The sequence below is a fragment of the Alligator mississippiensis genome, chromosome 11 (genome assembly GCF_030867095.1).
Source record: "Alligator mississippiensis isolate rAllMis1 chromosome 11, rAllMis1, whole genome shotgun sequence".
Taxonomy (NCBI): Eukaryota; Metazoa; Chordata; order Crocodylia; family Alligatoridae; genus Alligator; species Alligator mississippiensis.
This window is the reverse complement of record NC_081834.1, coordinates 46,759,646-46,779,019: the sequence shown is the minus strand read 5'-3', so window position 1 is coordinate 46,779,019 and position 19,374 is coordinate 46,759,646. Positions and strand designations below refer to the sequence as shown.

The window sequence follows — 19,374 nt, the reverse complement described above, 5'->3', positions numbered from 1 at the left end:
GGTGGCTGCTGTGCTGTGCTGTGCTGTGCTGTGCTGTGCTGTGCTGGAGGAGATGTGTGGGTGCCTGGGGCTTCCCTGGCCAGGTGGTGCCCACTTCCAAAGGCCCTTTTGGTTCCTTCAGTGACCGGCAGGCTGGGGCTGGGGTTTACCCTTGGGTAAAATAAGTCAGATGGTGAGCTGGGAAATGCCCCCTCCTGCCAGCCTGGCCAAAGTGCCCCAAACTACCTCTACTGCTAACAGTGATAGTAAGAGAGGGCTCTGATGGCCTGTACTCCCCATGACTAATAGGATGAAGCCACGAACAGGTCCAAACTTTGCAACACGACGTGAGTGAAATGGTGTTCTGGACAAGCATCTTCCCATGAGTGGTTTCCCATTTGGATGGGACCTTATTAGGGGTTAAAAGAAAAACCCTGGAGAAGAAGTGTTTGGATCATGTTCCAAATCAATTTTTCATGTCAAGGCAACTTTCTACTCACAGCCTTGTTCCTCTTTACACTGTATTATGAATTGTTCTGTGACAGGCGGAAGTCAGAGCACAAAGCTGTCATTGACCTGCAGCGGGACTCTCTGCCTGGCCCAAAAGAATATATACTTTTTGCCAGTGTCACTCTGCAGACAGATTTGTTTTTCATGTCGACAGGGAGCAAAAAAAAAAGTCAAAATGGTGGTTTTTCCCCACAAACGGGAATGCCAGTGCAGTTGCTGGCAGGCAGGGGGCACCGTACGACTGCAGAAATAAACCCATCAAATGAGTGAAGGCTGCTGATTTGCAATACTGTGAACTATTGATTATTCATAGCAGACAGGGTTGCCGAAGGGATGAAAATAAATCCCTTCCTGCCTCTGATTTAGAGCGCTCTTAATCATTTATGAGCTCTTTGGAGCCAGGCTAAACTCCTGCTGATCAGCCTGAGGGGAGTCAGGCAAGATGGGCCCCAGCCTGCAGACAGGCCATGGGGACAAAATGCCAAGTCCCACAGAGAGAAGGATGATGATTTATTATTAAAAGCGTGTATACATTCAATGCTGACTGGTGCACAGGTTACAGAGCTTGGGCTGCCGGGGGGGTGCTGGGGGTCTGTCTTGGCTCTGGAAAGGGGTCTAGTGGGTGGGAGGCCAGGGGCTCTGGGAGGAACAGGAGAAGGAAAATTTGGGCCACTTGTCCTGGGGTAGCCTTGTGTCAGAGAGTGCCTGGGGTGCTATGAGGGATTAGCAGCCAAAACCCCTTCCTCTGGTAGGCCCTTTCTCACTGCCTCATCTTCTTGCCCCTCCAGATGCTGCTGCTTCTGCTGAGTTTGGCACTAGGTGCAGAACCCGGGGCTGGGGCACTGCGGCTCAACAGCACCGAAGGTACGAGGGACCCTTCAGCTCCCCGCTGTAGCACTCCGCAGCCATGGGGAGAGCTGCTCATCCTGCCCCCCAGTGTCCTGGCTCACCCCTGGGGGGTGGGCTTGGACAATCCCATAGGAGCCCACAACCAGATCCCATGAACACCCCTGGATACACACATGCATGTACAACACCTCTGCCCCTGATACCCATGCACATGCAGGCACTCGTGGATACTCTCTGCATGTATACGTGCACACAAAAAGAGTTCAGCACACACAGAGGAAAGATTCTCTCATTCAGGCTGTCCAGCTTTCCGTGCGCACACGTGCACAGGTTTTGTCTCCAAAAAGAACTGCAGACAGAAGGTGGAAAATACAACACTAACATGGGGAATAACACACACACACACACACACACACACACACACACACACACACACACAGTAAAAAACATGTACACTTATAGGGAGTTACAGCACAGAGACACAAAGATGGGGAATACAGTACACACAACCATGGAGAATAAAATGCACAAACAACCTCGGAGAATATAACACATAGACATAAACACGGGGAATAGAGCACACACACAGTTCTGGGAAATACAACACACAACCATGAGGAATACAAATCAGGGAGAAGTCTGGGGGATACAACATGCATACAGAGGATCTTTCTGGGACTTGCTACACACACACACACACACACACACACACACACACACACACACGCACTTTCTCTCTGTTACACAAAACAAAGGTAGGTACACGAGCATGAGGAACACAACATGAACAGAAAGGGGATGCAGGCAGATGTACATACACACACCTGTATAGACACTGGCTCACCCACTGGCCCTGAGCACAATCAGCCTCCCCTGCAACTCCCACCATCTGCCCCCTGGCCCCAGCCCAAGGGCTGCCCCCCTCCTGAGTGTGCCTGTTTTTGTCCCCAGGCTGTGAGATCATCCACCCACCGCGGGATGGGGGTATCCGGTACCGGGGTCTCACCCCTGACCAGGTGCAGACTGTGCGCTTCCTGCCCTTCAACTATGAGATTGAGTACGTGTGCCGGCCTGACCGCGAGATTGTGGGCCCCAAGGTGCGCCAGTGCCTTCGCAATGGGACCTGGACCGACATGAGCCACCCCAGCCGCTGCCGTGAGTCACCCACCCTCTGGGCACTGGAACAGACTTGGGTGCAAAAGACATGGTCTCTTCCTCTCTAGGAGGTGCCAGCTCAAATCTAACCCAAGCATGGGGCGACAAGGAGCCTGGCTCTAGCAGGAGGGGATAGGGCCGGGGGTCTTCCCCCTCTAGTAGGACACTAGGTCTGATGTAGCCTGGGGCAGCAGGACTGGCTGGTTTAGAGCTGTTTCCCCTCTAGTGGGTGCTGGCTCAGATCTTGCCCCAGGCAGGGAGATCTTGGGATTCAGGATCCAGAACCAGCGCTAATGATCCCCTCTGCCCTCTCCCCCCACAGTGAGGATGTGCCCCAAGATTCACCTGAGCCTGGAGAATGGGCGGGCAGTGCCCCAGGCCATGGAGCGGGTGCCAGTGGAGGGCACCTGGGTGGAGTATCACTGCAACTCTGGCTTCCGCCTGGTGGGCAGCTCCCGCAGCAACTGCACCAAGGCAGGGCGCTGGACCTCCCCCAAGCCTATCTGCGAGTGTGAGTCATGGGGGAGGGTTGGGGAGCTCTCCTGGGGGGAAGACAGGCCCCATGGGGTGTCTGAAGGATGAGGGAGGTGGGGTTAGGTCACTGAAGGGCTTGGGGAGCATCTCTGGGGAGTGGGAAGGAGATTGGGGATGTCACTGGCTCAGGAGATGGGGGCTGGCCATGGAGGAAGGGTCATTGTGGGATGTCCTGTGTCCCCTGCCCATGGGTGTAACACTGCTTTCTCTCTTCTCTCCCCTGCAGTGCGGCGTTCCACTGGTGAGTGTCTGTCATTGGGGCCCCTTTTCCACTTCCCCCTTCCCTTTCCCTTCCCCTGGTGTCTGAGCTGAGCCGTGTCTGTTCTCAGCAGCATCTGGCTCTGGCCTGGGCCCATGGGTCACCCTGTGGCTGTGCTGGGCAGTGCAGGTCCCTGGGTTCTGGTTCTGACCCACAGGGGGCAATGCCCGGAGGGTGGATGCACCTAACTGCTTGGGTCCCAAATCCCTGCCGGACTGACAGCTGTCAGGACACACGGCCAGGAGTGCCACCCGCACCTCTGGGATGGCTGGGGGCCTAGCCCCCCAAGACAGCCCCCCATGGCTTGACAGGCCTGCAAACTGCCAGGCTCCTGTGACGTATGGGCACTAACCAGAAACCCTTGGTCCCAAGGGCACGTCCCCCCTCCCTGGTTCAGGTCCTCTGTGGATGTGAGGGCTGTTCCCTGTCTCCCCCCAACAGGGGATGCTCTCTGGGGGTGATTGGAGCATGATGTCCCCCTCTCTGCAACCCTGTGCTGTCCCTTCCCTGTGCATGCGGCCTCTGGGGTGGGGAGGGTGGGGAGGGCGCATGCACAGGATACCACCCCCAGGGCCACGTTGCAGGGGAAGGTCAGCCTGGCTCTTCTTTCCCTCCTCCCCTCCAGTGCCTGGCTTTGCATGTGGGGCCCCCTTGGGAGTCCTGAGCCAGGCCTGATGACAACCCAAAGAGAGGAGCACGGTCCTGGGCATCAGGCATGGTGCTGGGGCTCAGGTCCCCCAGATTGAATACCCTGCCCTGCCACAGGTTTCTGTGCCTCAGTTTTCCCATATGCAAACTGGGGGAGAAGCTCTTCCCAGTCTAGCTCCCCTGGGCTCCTTGGGGTAGGGAGTGTTTCGCTCTCATCTGCGCAGTTGCTGGCAGAGTGGGGCCTGATCTGGGTCACCGTGTGTCTGTGCCAGACCCTCCCCCCATCTCTGCTGCTATTCAGCGAGTCCTTCCCCCCATGCCTCCATTTCCTTTCTGTCTCTCACTTCATCCATTTTCCCAGCTATTCATGCCTCCCTCTTTCCTCTATGCATGCCTCCCGCTGTCATCTTTTCTCTATTCATCCATTTAGCCATCCTTCCATCCCTCCATTTCCTAGCTCTCCCTCCATCCATCCGTGTACCATTCACCTGTGTCTCTCTATCACTCTGTCTCTCTCCATATTTTCCCTTTCATCAATCTATCCTTCCAGCCACCTCTCATCCAAGCTTCCTGTCTGGGCCTCAGCCTGTTCACCCATTCATCCAACTGCTTCCATCCATTTTCTCTCTCCTTGCTTCCAGTCATTTATCCTTCCCTACACATAGCCATCTCTCATTCATCCATCTTTCCATACAAACACCTCTCCATCCATCCGTACATCCGTCCCTTCCTCTCTCTCCGCCCGTTCCTCCAGCAGCAGTCCTTTCCTCTGCCTATCCACCCATCCTCCCTCTATCTGTCCCTTGCTCCTCTCAACCATTTGTCCATCTGGAAGTTACCATAAGGAGGAGCAACAGGGTTTGGCTTACACTCCCCCAGTGCCCCAGCCCTAGCCCCCCACTGCTTCCACTGGACCTTGTCCTGGACCTGTAGCTATGCCCTGTGCACTCCTGTCAGCTACCCAAAACACAGGTATATGAGCTATGGTGCCCCCGCCTGTGTGAATGCCCTCCCCTCCCTCCTGCCTCTCCACTGGGGGGCTCTGCCCTCCCCCAAGGCTGGGCATCACCTGCCATGAGCCCTGGCCCCTACTGCTGTACACCTGCGTGCAAGCTTGGCACAGCTGCACGTGTCCAGAGCCAGGACTCCTGGGTTCCCATGCTGGCTCAGGAAGCCTGTCCATGTGTGGGGGCGGGAGTGGGGCTGCCCCTGAAGTGCACTAGTCCTGGCAGATGGGGGTGGGGAAGGGTCCCTATGCTGTCCCTACTGCCTGGGCTGCCTGCCCCCCCTCTGTCCCACCAGGCAGGGCACAGATGCAGGTGAATGCCAGCACCTGGGAGCCCCCCTCCCTCCATCCCCCACCCCCCCCTCCGCCTCTTTCCTCTCCTCCCCTGCCAGCCCTCCATCTCTCCCCCTCCCCTCCCTGGCACTCCTTCCCCCTCCCTCTCCCCAGCCCTCCCCCCCACAGTTCATTGCCATTCTCCCTGCGAAGCCAGCCCCGTATCCGCGGCTCCGCGGTGACATCAGCCGCCCCCCCCAGCCTGACTGCAGTAAAAGGCAGCGCCATGGACCAGGCTCGGGCCGCCACCACCACCACCGCTGCCCCCCGTGCCCCCTGGCCCTGACCCCCACACCCCCAGCCCCGCCATGGCGCGCCCCCCCGTGCCACGCTGCCCATCGCCGCGGCTGCTGGTGCTGACCACCTGCCTGCTCCTCTCCTGGCCCTCCGGCGGCACAGGCAAGAAAGCGGTGCACATCGGGGCGCTGTTCCCCATGAGCGGCGGCTGGCCAGGGGGGCAGGCCTGCCTGCCCGCTGTCCGCATGGCGCTTGAGGATGTGAACAGCCGCAGAGACATCCTGCCTGACTACGAGCTGCGCCTCATCCACCACGACAGTAAGGTGAGCAGGGGGCGCCAGGGGGCATGGGCTTGGGTTGGGGCAGGAGAAGGGCATGGGGACAAGGGGCCTTGGGCACTGGGCAGGAGAGGGGCATGGGGGCACTTGGATGACGGGCATGGGTAGGTGCACTGAGGTGAGGGGCATGGGGGCACTGTCAGGAGTTGTTTGTGTGGGCACGGGCACTGACATAGATTTGGATGGGGCACTGGCAGCAGAGGCATGTGGGGCACCGACAGGCCAAGTCAGGGGGCACTGGCCTGCAGCAGGCATGGCTGGCAGGGAAAGGACACAGTCATGGGGTGGGGGGAAGCTGGCATTGCAGGCACTTACAGAAGATGGGCACAGGTGGCATTGACAGAAGATGGCACGACTGGAAGTGGGGACAAGAGGTTGACACAGGGAGCATCACTGGGATATTGGCACAGAGGGCAGCAACCGAGGGTGTGGTTGAGGACACGGCTGGAAGTTGGGCCTGTGAGGTATTGACCAGAGATGGAAGCTGAGAACAGGGCACTGCCAGGATTTGAAGGAGGGCACTGACAGGAGGTGGGCACAGAGCATTGATTGGAGATGGCACAGTGACATTGACAAGACATGAGCACAGCTGACAGTGACAGGAGCGTTCAGGAGGACATGAGGTGCTGATGTGGCTTTTATGGGGACAACAAGAGAAGACTGGCCTGGGACATTGTATGGAGAGGGGAGTGGGGCACTGAGGCATTGGCAGCTGAGTGGTGTGGAAGTGGGGTGGTGGGTGATGACAGGAAATGGGCCTTGGGAGATGACAGAGCATGGGTCTAGGTCACTGGCAGAGGATGTGAATGGAAAGGAATCTGGCACAGGCATCACTGCCCAGAGATTGGCTCGGGGCACTGAGGAGAAGGAAATGGGGCATTACCTGAGGAATGACTGGAGATGGGAGTGGAGACACTGACAGAAGATGGGGATGGGAAAACTATGGAGGGGCAGGCATGCCTGGTACAAGCAGAGGGGACTGATAGGAGATAGGATTGGGGACCCCTACGGGAGAAGGGCACAGGGGGGCGTGAGCAGGGGAAGAGGATGAGGGTATTAACTGAAGGTGAGCACAGGGACCCCTGTATGACAATGGCCTCGGGTGCCCTCCTGGAAGACAGGTGTGGTGGGCACTGATGAATGATGGGGCTGTGGTCTCAGACAGGAGGGGAGCACAGGGGCACCGGCGGCCAATGACAGGTGATGGGGAGCACCATTGCCAGGAGATGGGCCACGGGGCAGTAAGAGGAGATGGGAATGGAGAGCACTGACAGGAAGCTGGCACTGTGGAGACAGTGGGTACAGGTGAGATGGGCAGGGGAGGGGCCAGGGGTGTGGCACAAGGGCCAGTAAGTGTCCCAGGCCCTGGATGCCCTGTGTGAAGATGGGCAGGGTGGGCTGTGCTGGAGGGCACTGGTAGGAGAGGCTCTTGGAGACATGGGCTTGGATATGGGCAGGACAGCAGATAGGCCCAGGGCATGAAGAGGAGATGGGAACGAGGCATCAAGACTCCTCTGAGTGCCATGGAGGTGGGTATGGCCAGCAGTGAGTAGAGGTGGGGATGGGGCACTGATGGAGGATGGGTGTGCAGGGCAGCACAGGAGATGAGCCCAGGGAGAGAGGCACAGGAAGGGACCAGACAGGCCTATGGCTCTGCCACAAGTGGGGCAGGAAATGAGCCCAGGGCCACTGAGAGCAGAAGGGCACAGGGGGCCCTGCCTGGAGCACGTGCTGCACAGTGGTGGAAGATGGGCACAGGGACAGCAGGGGACAAGCACAGAGGCACTGACTGAAGCACTGTGTGGGGTAATGCCGGGTGCTAGGACAGGAGTATGCTGCCTTCGCCGGGAAGGGACAGAGTGCATTGGTGTCTCCAGGAGGGACGGGCTACAGCAGGGGGATCTGAGAGGCCAGGACTCCTGGGTTCTGTTCCCATAAAGTCTTGGCAGGATGCCGGAGACTTGCTCTGTCCCTTTAAGTCTGTCTAGTGCAGAACTCATTGTGTAGGGTCCCTCTGCACCCCCACCCCCACTTCCTCCCAGCACATGGTGGGGAGTGCACACAGTCAGCAGTGGGGAAACTGAGGCACAGAGCAGGGACATCACTCAGTTAGTCCTGACTCCTCATGTAATCCCATGGACACAAGTCCTATCCCAGGGCCTGCAACCAAACCCTGGCGCCCCTTCTCCCAGCTCAGTCCCTGTGCTGCGAGCCGCTTAGTGCCATTCTCCCCCCAGAGCTGGGGTAGAGCCCAGGGGTCCAGTCTCCCGCCACACCACTCCCTGCAGAGTAACCCAGCCCCTCCTCACAGCACCCACCAGTTTGCATGTCCCATCCCATCCACTGCTCCCTGTTCCCACCTGCCCCTCCTTGCCTGCCCATCCTTATGCAACCCCTCTGCCTGCATGTGTGTGCCTGGAGCCCTCCCCTGCAGCCCCTCACCCTCCCTCTCCTGTCCCCCCCCATCGCTGGATCCTTTGTCCCAGATCTCTGAATCTCTTCCTCCCCAGCTGCCCCCCTCCATGCTTCCCCGCTCCCTAGCGCTCGCAGGTTGCCATGGCAGTGGATGCTGCTGTGCCTGCTGATGCGGTTGTCATGGAAACTGATCCTCTCTCTCTCTCTCTCTGGGCTGCCATGTCCTGAATAATTCATGGCCCCTCACAGTGTCCAGCAGGGAGTGGAGGAGGCAGTGACCTCTTCCCCCTCTGACCTTTCCTCCTCTCTACCCCCAACCCGGCCCCCACCAAAGAGAGCAGCAGGGAAGGTGGGCTGGGAGGAGGGGATGGGGCATATAGAGACTGCAGCACAAAACGGGGGATGGGAGGAAGTCAGGACTCCTGGTTCTCCTCCCAACTCTGAGAGGAGTGGGTTAAAAAAATGTGTGTGTGCGCGCACAGGTTTGGGGCAGGGGGAATCTGGGATCCGGGGCAGGGGGTCAGGGCAGACATTGGAGCAGAGAGCCTGGGCACCGGGTAGGTTCTCTGGATATAGTGCAGTCTAGTGGGTTGGGAGGACAGGGGGCCTGGGTCCTATCCTGTCTCTGGGAGGAGAGTGAAGTCTGGGGCATGGAAATAGGGTCAGGACTGGGGGCTGGGACTCCTGGTTTCTGTCCTTAACCCTGGCGAGGAGTGATGCTTGGTGGTTGGGAGCAGGGGCAGGGCTGGGAGCCGGGACTTCTGGGTTCTCTCCTTATCTCTGGGAAGAGGATGCGGGGTCACGGTTAGAGTGGGGGGGGTCTAGTACATGGTACACATGTAACCTTCTGTCTGCCTCGTCCCTGCAGTGTGACCCGGGCCAGGCCACCAAGTACCTCTATGAGCTGCTCTACAACGACCCCATCAAGATCATCCTGATGCCCGGCTGCAGCAGTGTCTCAACCCTGGTGGCAGAAGCTGCCCGTATGTGGAACCTCATTGTGGTGAGCTACTCTGCAGGCACTGGGTGCCGTGCCTGGACCTGGGGGAGGTGGAAGAGCAGGGGGGAGAGGGGCCAGCCTGTGTCTGTGGGGCATGGGGGGGAGCAGGAGTGTATGGAGAGGTCAGTGAGCATTGTGTTTTGGGGTGTCCTAGTTCAATGGGGTGTGTTGAGGGCAAACAGCTGGGAGGACTGAGGGTGTGCATTGGTGTGGCAGGTTGTAGGCAGGGTGTGTATGTATGCAAAGCTCAGGGGGCTTTGTGTATGTGTGGGTGTGCAAAAGCTGATCTGTAGGGGTGGTAGGAGGTGGTTTCTGTGTGCTGGAATTTCAGCATGTGGTTGTACAGGGGCTGCTATGTATAGATTGGCACATGCTTGTTTACAGGTGTGGATGTGTGTGTGTGGAGTGGCTGTGCGGCTGTGTAGCGGTGTATGTAAGGTTTGGTGCAGGAAGGTTGGTGTTTGCACTGGCACCTCTGTGTCAGTGTTGACAGATCTGAGTTGGTGCCTGCACTGGGTAGCGTTGGGTATTGGAGGGCATGTGATGGGGGCGTTGAGTGGGGCAATAGGTGTGCAAGCTCATGTGAGCACTGGTGTGTGTTAGCATGTGTGTGATAAGTGCATGTGTAGGGGGTGAGCAGGCATCAGTTTTTGGAGGTGAGTGAGCAGGCATGCCCATGTGTGCAACTGGCAATGCATGTGTGAGGAGGAGATTTTGCATGTGATGCATGGTGAGTGTATGAGCAGGTGTGTTCATGTGTGATGGTGAGTGGGTGAGGGGGCTTGTCTGTGCATCATACTGATGGCAGGTGTGCAAGTGGTGGTGTTGGTGTGCTTTGAGGTGAGCAGGCTCATCTGCGTGTACTATTGCTTGGGCGTGCACATGTGTTGTGTGTGTTGGAGATGTGCAGGCCAGGCTCACAAGAGCTGTTAGTGTGCAGTGGTGGTGTGCAAGTGTGTGATGACTATGCCATTATGTAGTGGTGGGTGTTCAAGGGCTGTTTTATTGAGCAGGGGTTGGTGTGTGATGATCGTAACAGTATGTGACAGTATGCCAGACCTCGTTGTGTGGGTATGAGTGTGCAAAAGCCTTCTCTGTGAGTGTTTGTGAGTACATGTGAAGTCTGTGTTGGTGTATGGTGGTAAGTGTGCGAGGGCTGCATTGGAGTTTTGGCAAGTGCTTAAAGGCCATATCACTGTTGGGGGTGTGAGTGTGTGCCAGTGCATGGTGGTGGGTGGGCAAGGGCTGTGTTTGTGGGTGTATGAAGGCTGTGCTGGTGTGTGGCAATGAGTGTGCAATGCTTGTGTGTATGAGGGGACTGTGGTGGACTTGCAAGGGCTGTGCTGGTGATGCTAATGGGTGTATGAGGGCCATATTGGTGATGCCAGCAGGTGTGCGAGGGCTGTGCTGGCCTGTGGTGGTGGGCTTGCTCACACACTTTGTCCCTCTCCCTCAGCTCTCATATGGCTCCAGCTCACCGGCGCTCTCCAACCGCCAGCGCTTCCCCACCTTCTTCCGCACGCACCCGTCGGCCACACTGCACAACCCCACCCGTGTCCAGCTCTTCAAGAAGTGGGGCTGGACCAAGATTGCCACCATCCAGCAGACCACAGAGGTCTTCACCTCGGTATGGCTGTGGCCCCCCAGCCTCTGGCAGCTGCTTGGGCCCTCAGCCAACCCCAGCCCTAGAGTCAGCCCTGCTCAATGCCCCCTTGTCATTACTGCCGCTACCCAGTGCCCTGATTTCACAGCGGCTCTCCCCGGTCCCTGAGCACATAGCCACCTTCAGCAAGTGCCAGACTCCTCTGCTCGGGCCTACAATCTCTGCCCAGGGCTACAACCCTGCCACTGCCCATGGCCCCAACCCTCCAGCCTCCTTGTCCAGTTCCCTAAGTCCTCCGTATCCTCACACCATGCCTTGACCCTGAAGTCCTACAACTGCCTCTGCCCAGCCCCTGACCCCGCATTCAGCTGCACCCAGCACCCGGGTCCTTCAGCCTCTATTGTGCAGTGCTCCAATCCTGTCTGGTGCACCTGATGCCCCCAATTGCCTCCTGCATTGACCCCAATCTTGCCTCCCTGATCCCTAGACCTCCTATAGCACCCCCTAACCCAATGCCTTGCTGATTCCTGCCATCTCCCCATGCCCCACCACCACCCTGTCCCTCCCTGCCCTTGCCCACCCCCAGCTTCTTGGCCTCTCTAGCTCACTCTGTGCTCTTTCTCTTCCTTGCCCCCCACACCCTTAACTGCCTGGTCCCTGCCTCTGCCTGCCCCTTCTCACAGACCCTGGATGACCTGGACCAGCGGGTGAAGGAGGCCGGGCTTGAGATCACCTTCCGCCAGAGCTTCTTCTCTGACCCGACTTCTCCTGTCCGTAACCTCAAGGTGATTTCCCAGGGTGAGGTGGGAGCAGTGCGGGGACATTGGGGAACCTTCTCTGTCCTGATGCTCAGTGCTAAGGCTAGTGCTGTCTGGTGCTGGATGGGGGCTGGGACCCAGCTCCACTTCCTCTGCTTCCCATTCCCAGGCCTTGTCCCTGGGTAGGAGGCTGGGGTTCCACCTGGTGACTTTGCTGCCCAACAGTCCTGCACTGAGTCAGGTGCTTCATCCACCCTGAAGTTGGCTTGTCCCTCGGGTGTGCTTAGGAATCCCCCTCCCCAAGCCCCCATAACCACAGGAGCCTCCCCAGGGAACCCACGAAGGTCGCGGGGTCCTGCACTTGCCCGGTGCAAGCACCAAGGTCAGAACTGGGCAGGAATGTTTTGAGGTTAGGGCATTCCCAGCCGTCAGAGCAGCAGGTTCCTGTGGGAAGAAGCCAGCCTCTACAGAGCTTTTGCCAGGTCCTGGCTGGAATCCACAGTCACCAGCACTGCCAGCGGCCTGGTGGCTGGGGCACTCAGTGTGGCATGTGGCTCAAACCCCACCTCTGCTTGAGTCAAACCAGGGGCGTGAAGCCACGTCTCACATCACAGTAACATTGCAGGAGTCAGCCTTGCCTTGGCCTGAGTGGAGCAGCTTCATTGAGAAACTGCTCTTCAAGCCCTGGGTCTGACCTAGAGTCAAGTCCCTGGTCTGAATGGGGGTAGGAAGGGTTTGAGCTGGGCTCTGCTGCATGCCAAGGCAAGTGCTGTCACCACAGGGTTGCTGTTTCTGTTTTCTCCCCAAGGTGCCCCCACATCCTAGATCTGGCAGGACCCACATGCTCCCCCCATAACTCATTCCAGCACCCCAGACATGGTCCCTGCTGCATTAGGTCCTCCCCACTCAGTGCCCTCTGGGTGGGTCACAGCCTTGTGTGGGGTGGGTGTGATGCATGCTTGTGGAGGCAGAGATATGCAAAGCATCCTCTGAGTAGGTTGGCGAGTGTTGGGGATGGAGACCTGGACCCTCCTAATGGTTGTGGTAGGGGAAATGGGGGACAAGGGAGGGGGGGGCCTCTCTAAATGTTTCCCCTGCCTAACTCACCAATTGTTCCCCTTTGGCTGTCTCCCACAGCGCCAGGATGCCCGCATTATTGTGGGGCTCTTCTATGAGACTGAGGCACGCAAGGTCTTCTGTGAGGTGAGAGCCAGGGAGGGGGCTGGGCTCAGCACTGGGGCAGCAGGGGCCAAGGTACCTGCTTAGTACAGGAGGAGCAGGGAGGGGCTGCTGTGCTCACAGAGGCTGGCATCTGGGCCACAGCCCACATGGCCACACCTGCATCCAGGATCCAGCCGCGCTGCCCTCTGACACGTGCTGCATCCAGAATCTGGCCCTCTGCCTGAGGACCGGACGGCTGTGTTCCCTGTGTGCTTTGCACCTCCAAGTCTGATCAGAGCCCAGGTCCTGCCCCTGGCTTGGGAGGTCTCTAGGCATATTTTTTGGGGAAAATCCTGTGTGGCACCCACTTCTGAGGGCTAGAGCCCACAATCCCACAGTGTGTCCCTTGGGCTTGGCGGTGATCTTTCCTGCTCTCCCGCTGGCCATGTCCCCAGAAACTGCCCAGAGAGAGAGGGAGCCTGCTGGATTTGTTTAACCTTTCAGGAGCCAGGAGTGAACACACAATATACACACACGTGCATTCACATGCACGCATGCGCACACATGTGTACACATGCGCGCGCACACACACACACATGCATGTGCACACACACATCCAGGCTTTGCCCGAGGGTTCTGAATACAGCATTGCCCCACGCTCAAGAGGTGTAGAGTACAAAGGAAGACAGGGTCTTTAGCAACCCACGCCGCTCCTGCACACACTGCCCCTTCCCCTTCTCTTGGGCATCTGGGGAGGGAGGGGGACTTGTCCTCATCCCTATTTAAACAGGCGACTCAGTGACCTTGAAGATGGTTGCTGGCCTGGCACAGGCCTGTAGCTAATCTAGGCCTTCAATGCTGCAATGTGTCCCTTGGTTCCCTGCTCCAGCCCAGCCCTCCCTCTGCAAGCCTTCTCCCTCCCCCATGTTATTCTTTCTGTGAATCCTTTTTTAAATCCTTCCTCTGTCGCCTGGTTTCATTGTTCAGCCCTCAGTAACTTTCCACTGCTCCCAACCATCCCCTGCCAGAGGCAGCTGGAGCAAACAGTTCTTTTGCCTTTTGTGTGGCACCCCCACTGCCTTGCCTGGGTCGACCTGTTTGGTGAGCCCCGCTAATCCACTGCTCTTGCACACACACATGACACATACACACACACCATGCACCAAGCCATCAAGGGCCTAGTTTTCACTCCCAGGGAGCATTTCTGGAACACAGTTAACCCTTTGGAGCCTGGTAACAAGCAGTGCAGGATTAGACAGGTGAACTGACTCATGTGTCCCAGCAAGGAGAGACCAGAGCTGGACCTTCTCTCACATACCCCCCGGGAGCCCTTCTACCCTGCTTGTAGCCAGAGCAGTGGCTGTCAAGGCTCGCCACTACTTCATACATTCAGCAGACAGGGGCAGAGGGCACCATGGGGCAGTGTTCATGGTTCCCTCTTGGCTCCTATCACCATGATAGTTGCATGGCTATCTACATGGGGGAGGGGAGGAGGTGCGGGGGCGGTGCGGGGGCTGTAGAGCAGATCTCAGCACAACAGGGATCTGGGACCAGTCCATGTCATATCCAGTTCCCCGGACCCTTGTGCCTGCCCGTAGAGCCCGTGCCAGGAGAGGGCCCCAGACAGCCTGACCTCCAACATGGCACTTAGCTCCCTGCCCCCAGTGTCAACCTGTGTTTGCCAGATACTTGCATGGAGACGCACATACCGCAGCACACAAACTGCCACCACGGCAAGACCCTCCACATCCAGGCCCATCCTCTCACCCACAGATATCCCATTGTCCGTGCGTGATACAGCACAGCACCCCCACTCCACACTGCAGGTTGCAAAGACCATGGCACACATGGCAACAGAAGCACCACCACATGCCCTCCATCCGCTCCACATGCTCCACATCCTCCATGTAGGAAACGTTCCCATGAACACCAGTATGCACAACCACCCACTCACCAAACCAAACGCACAGACACAACTCAAACATAACACACATATACCACAACATCCACACAAGACACCCCCACATTTACACCACAGCATATATACACCAGCCCCATTGCACTGCAGTACAGCAGGCTGTCATCACAACAAAAACATCACAACATGTTCCCTATCCCCTCTACACCCACTATAGCATTCATACATGACCCCTTCATGCAAACACCACAGTATGCACACACACACTCCCGTCTCACCAAACACACACACGACCTTCACATGCATGACATGACACATGCACGTTAGCCCCCCACAATGCACCACAGCACTCAGGTGTTGCAACACAGGCATCACAACATGCTCCCCAACCCCTCCAAATACCACCAGACTCACATGACACCCTTCTATACATACACCCTCCCCCAGACCCACACACCAGCACATACAAAACACAATGCATACTAGGACACCACAGTGTTTGGGAGGATGGAATGGTTTGAGTGCATTTGCAGATAAATGATTGGATGGAGCTTTCTACTTGGACGGGTGGATGGATGGGTGCTTATGGGAAGGGATGTGTGGGCTCAGTGGGTGACAGTCCCCTGCCCTCCCCCTCTCACAGGTGTACAAGGAGAAGCTGTACGGGAAGAAGTACGTGTGGTTCCTGATTGGCTGGTATGCTGATAACTGGTTTCGCATCAAGGATCCTGCCATTAACTGCACCGTGGCTGAGATGACAGAAGCTGTGGAGGGGCATGTCACCACTGAGATTGTCATGCTGAACCCTGAAAACACCCGCAGCATATCCAACATGGTATGGGGGGTTGGGGTAGGGAGACCAGGGTGGGGACTCTGAATCTGTGGGGAGGCTGGGCTGCTGTCCCCATGATAAAGGGGAGACCAAGGTGGAGCCATATGTCCCCCTCACTGCCCTTAATCTGGCCTCCTCTCCCCTGCTGCGTGCAGACATCACAGGAGTTTATTGAAAAGCTGCAGAAGCGCCTAGGCAAGAACCCAGAGGAGACGGGGGGCTTCCAGGAGGCACCCCTGGCCTACGATGCCATCTGGGCCCTGGCCCTGGCACTCAACAAGACCTCGGCTGAGCTGGTGAAGAAGGGACTGCGGCTGGAGGACTTCAACTACAACAACAAGAACATCACCGATGAGATCTACCGTGCCCTCAACTCCTCTGCTTTTGAGGGCGTCTCTGTGAGTTACCCCAGGTCCCTCTGCCCCTAACAAGACCTACTACATCTTCAACCTCTCCATATTTGAAGCCATTTCTGTAAGATGCCTCCAGACCCTTCTGCCCCCACCCTTCTGTACATCCAACCCACACAATCCTCCAATCCTCCAGCACCCCATCTCTTTTAGTGTCCCCCTAAGTGCTCATCTCACTCCCCTGGCTTCCCCAGGTCCCCAGATAGCATCTCCTCTCTGCCCTCCCCACGCCTTCCGATATGGTCTCCTGATGCAGCCAGTATGGCCAGTCTTTGCCCAAACACTGGTACAGCAGGGCCATGGTGCCCTCTCCTGGGTGTTCTGCACAGTGACCTCCTTCCTCCTGCTGAGCCAGCAGTGGGACCCTTTCAGCCCGGTGAATGTGGTCAGGCGCTCTGGGGTGATGTCCTGTCGGTGTCTCCTCCACACAGGGCCATGTCGTGTTTGATGCCAGTGGCTCTCGTATGGCCTGGACCCTCATCGAACAGCTGCAGGGTGAGTGACGGCTTTCCCCCTGCTGCTCACAGTGCACAGTGGCATAATACCCCATCTACAGCACAAGTGTGCCTCACCCACCATATAGTAACCCCCACCACCACACCACAAAACAATCCACAGACACCATATAACTTCCACCTACTGTGCAACCCGCCTACCACCACACACCATCCCTCCTGTGCCACAGCAATCCTTCACCACAACCACAAAACACTATGAACAGCCCAGGCTCCCACTGCCACATAATAATCTCCCTACACCACACAACTCTGAACATTAATACAACCACCCCTCCCATCACTATACATATCAACACAACCCCATGCCCACCACATACCATTCAAGATCACTCTCATACCACAGCATACCAACACCACACAATCCCATACATACCAGATAACCCCAGATATATAATATAATAGAACTCATGGACTACACAACCCCCTCCCCTATAAAAAATGCCACCACCCCAGAACACATCCATCTTACCACCACACAACAACAGACCACCATTATCACCATACACACAACAGAGTAATCAAAAACAGCATAGTTGTCCTCACCTCAAAGCAATCCAGCTATGCAACACCACAAAATACCACAACGCCCCTATCCCACAGCCCAGCAAATGACAAAACCACACACCTCCAGCCTGCGTACAACAACTTCCACAACACGGAGTGTCACCCCAAGCACACAACTGCCCTACACCTCCAGCCACGGTGTGAATGAGACCCTGCCGGTACAGGAGCCCCCATCACTACACACACATTAGTGCATGACAAGTCCACTATGAGGATAACCATTCACCTGGATTTCCTCTCCCCTGTACCTCCTGCCAAAACTAATTCACTTGGATCTGTACACTCCCAGTGGTCTCTCCACATGCACACACAACCACACACGCCTACATAGGCAAGCTTTACAAATAGATAATGCACATGTTTTCCCCAGACTATGGGGGATTCTATGCAATATTCCTATGTACACCTCTCCATCACACACCATCCTCCCTCCCCCTCTTTAGGGCTGCTCCCAGTGTTCCCACCCAGCCCCTGCCATGGGCAACTGTACTGCATGGCTGTAGCTCATCCCCCACCAGTGTGTGACCCATCCCTTTCTCCTGGCAGGCGGCGTCTACAAGAAGATTGGTTACTATGACAGCACCAAGGACAACCTGTCCTGGTACAACAACGATAAGTGGATTGGTGAGCTGGGGACCACCCACCTCTGGGGATTCTGGGAATTGCCCACCATAGGCTAGGAGCATGGCCAAGTTAGGTGGAGTTTCAGACATGCTGGAAATTAGGGCTAAGATCCAGCATGACCTCAATAAACTGGAGAAATGGTCCAAAATCAATCAGATGAAATACAATGCCGTGCACTTAGAACGGAATAATTGCATGCATAAATACAGATGGGAGAATGATTGGCAGGGCTGCAGTACTGCAGAGAAGGACTGGGGGTTACATTGGACCACAAGTTGAATGTGAATCAACAGTATGCTCTTGTTTCAAACAAAACCCAAAAGCATTCTGGGTCGTATTGACAGGAGCATCTCTTGCAAATCAGACAGTGATTCTTCTGCTCTGTTCAGCATTGGTGAGGCCTCACGTGGAGTACTCTGTCCAGTTTTGGGCCCTATGCTTCAAGAAGGATAATGACAGATTGGAAATGGTCCAGCACAGAGCAACAAAAATGATTAGAGGCCTGGGAGGCAAGACTTGGAAAGAAAGGCTGAAAGAATGAGGGTTATCTAGTCTGGAGAAGAGAAGACTGATGGGAGGATTTGATAAGAGTCTTCAAATACCTGAAGGGTGATTATAAAGGGGATGAAAATAGACTTTTCCTTGTGGCTATAGGGGACAGGTTAGGAGCAATAGCTTCAAATGGCAGCAAAGGAAATTTAGGTTGGAGATCAAGGAAGAGCTTTCTGAGTAAAAGAGTGGGCAAGCATTGGAACAGGCTGCCTAGAGAAGTTGTGGATTCTCCATCCCTGGAAACTGTTAAGAGCTGTTTGGGCAGACACTTGGCTGGGATGGTTCAGTCAGGGATGGTCCTGCTTGGAGCAGGAGGCTGGACTAGATGACCTCTGAGGTCTCTCCCAGCCCTTCTTTCCTATAATCCTATGATCCTCTGTGGCTCAGCAGAGTCAGGGGCCTAGAAGCCTGTGGGATCTAGGGGGTAAAAATGGGTCCTGGAGGGGCATAGGGGGCCTAGGAGGGTGCACATGGCCCTGGGGCCTTGGGGGAGCCTGTGGGAATCTGGAGGTTCCTACAGCATGCAGTGGCTCCAATGGGCTTGGTGGCAGCATGAGTGCATGTGGGTCCCATGGTGTAGACCTAGGTTAGCAGGGGCATGCAGGAGGATACTGGGGACACATGTAGCTTGAGGAGTTCACTGGTGTGGGTTTGAGGGGGGTTCTGGGGGAACCTGCAGGGCGTAGGAGGAGTGAGAGGTGTGTGGGAAGCCACCAGGGGTGCGCATGTGGGTCTGGAGGATGTTCATAGATTCATAGATGTAGGGTCAGAAGGGACCTAAGTAGGTCTTCAAATCTGACCCCCTGCCCTGGGCAGGAGAGAGTACTGGCCTCATATGACCCCAGCTAGGTAATTATCACACCTCCTCTTAAAGACCCCCAAGGTAGGAACCAGCACCACTTCCCTTGGAAGTTGGTTCCAGATCCTGGCCGCCCTGACTGTGAAGTAGTGCCTTCTGATGTCTAGTCTGAACCTACTCTCAAACAACTTGTGGTCGTTATTCCTTGTTACTCCAGGAGATGCTCAGGGGAACAGGGTCTCTCCCATTCCCCACTGGTCCCCCCTGGTAAATTTATAGACAGCCACGAGGTCCCCTCTCAGCCTTCTCTTGTGAACGCTGAACAGGTTCAGGTCCTGTAGGCTCTCCTCATAGGGTCTGCCCTGCTGCCCC

The 19,374-nt window shown here is 56.5% G+C and overlaps 1 protein-coding gene across 2 annotated transcripts in view; it reads left to right on the top strand.

Moving 5' to 3' along the window:
* Nucleotides 1-19,374, top strand: part of GABBR1 (gamma-aminobutyric acid type B receptor subunit 1) — a 42,788-nt gene that overhangs the window by 15,684 nt on the left and 7,730 nt on the right. Inside the window, exons 3-15 of one of the 2 annotated variants that reach the window (XM_059714195.1) lie at nt 1,278-1,353; nt 2,290-2,493; nt 2,816-3,004; nt 3,254-3,268; nt 5,673-5,833; nt 9,132-9,266; nt 10,720-10,890; nt 11,550-11,651; nt 12,762-12,827; nt 15,347-15,538; nt 15,691-15,933; nt 16,377-16,440; nt 17,574-17,651. In XM_059714195.1, the coding sequence (XP_059570178.1) occupies nt 1,278-1,353; nt 2,290-2,493; nt 2,816-3,004; nt 3,254-3,268; nt 5,673-5,833; nt 9,132-9,266; nt 10,720-10,890; nt 11,550-11,651; nt 12,762-12,827; nt 15,347-15,538; nt 15,691-15,933; nt 16,377-16,440; nt 17,574-17,651 (1,696 nt within the window). The remainder of the gene's footprint in view (nt 1-1,277; nt 1,354-2,289; nt 2,494-2,815; nt 3,005-3,253; nt 3,269-5,672; nt 5,834-9,131; nt 9,267-10,719; nt 10,891-11,549; nt 11,652-12,761; nt 12,828-15,346; nt 15,539-15,690; nt 15,934-16,376; nt 16,441-17,573; nt 17,652-19,374) is intronic. The other variant, XM_059714196.1, reaches the window with a different exon arrangement.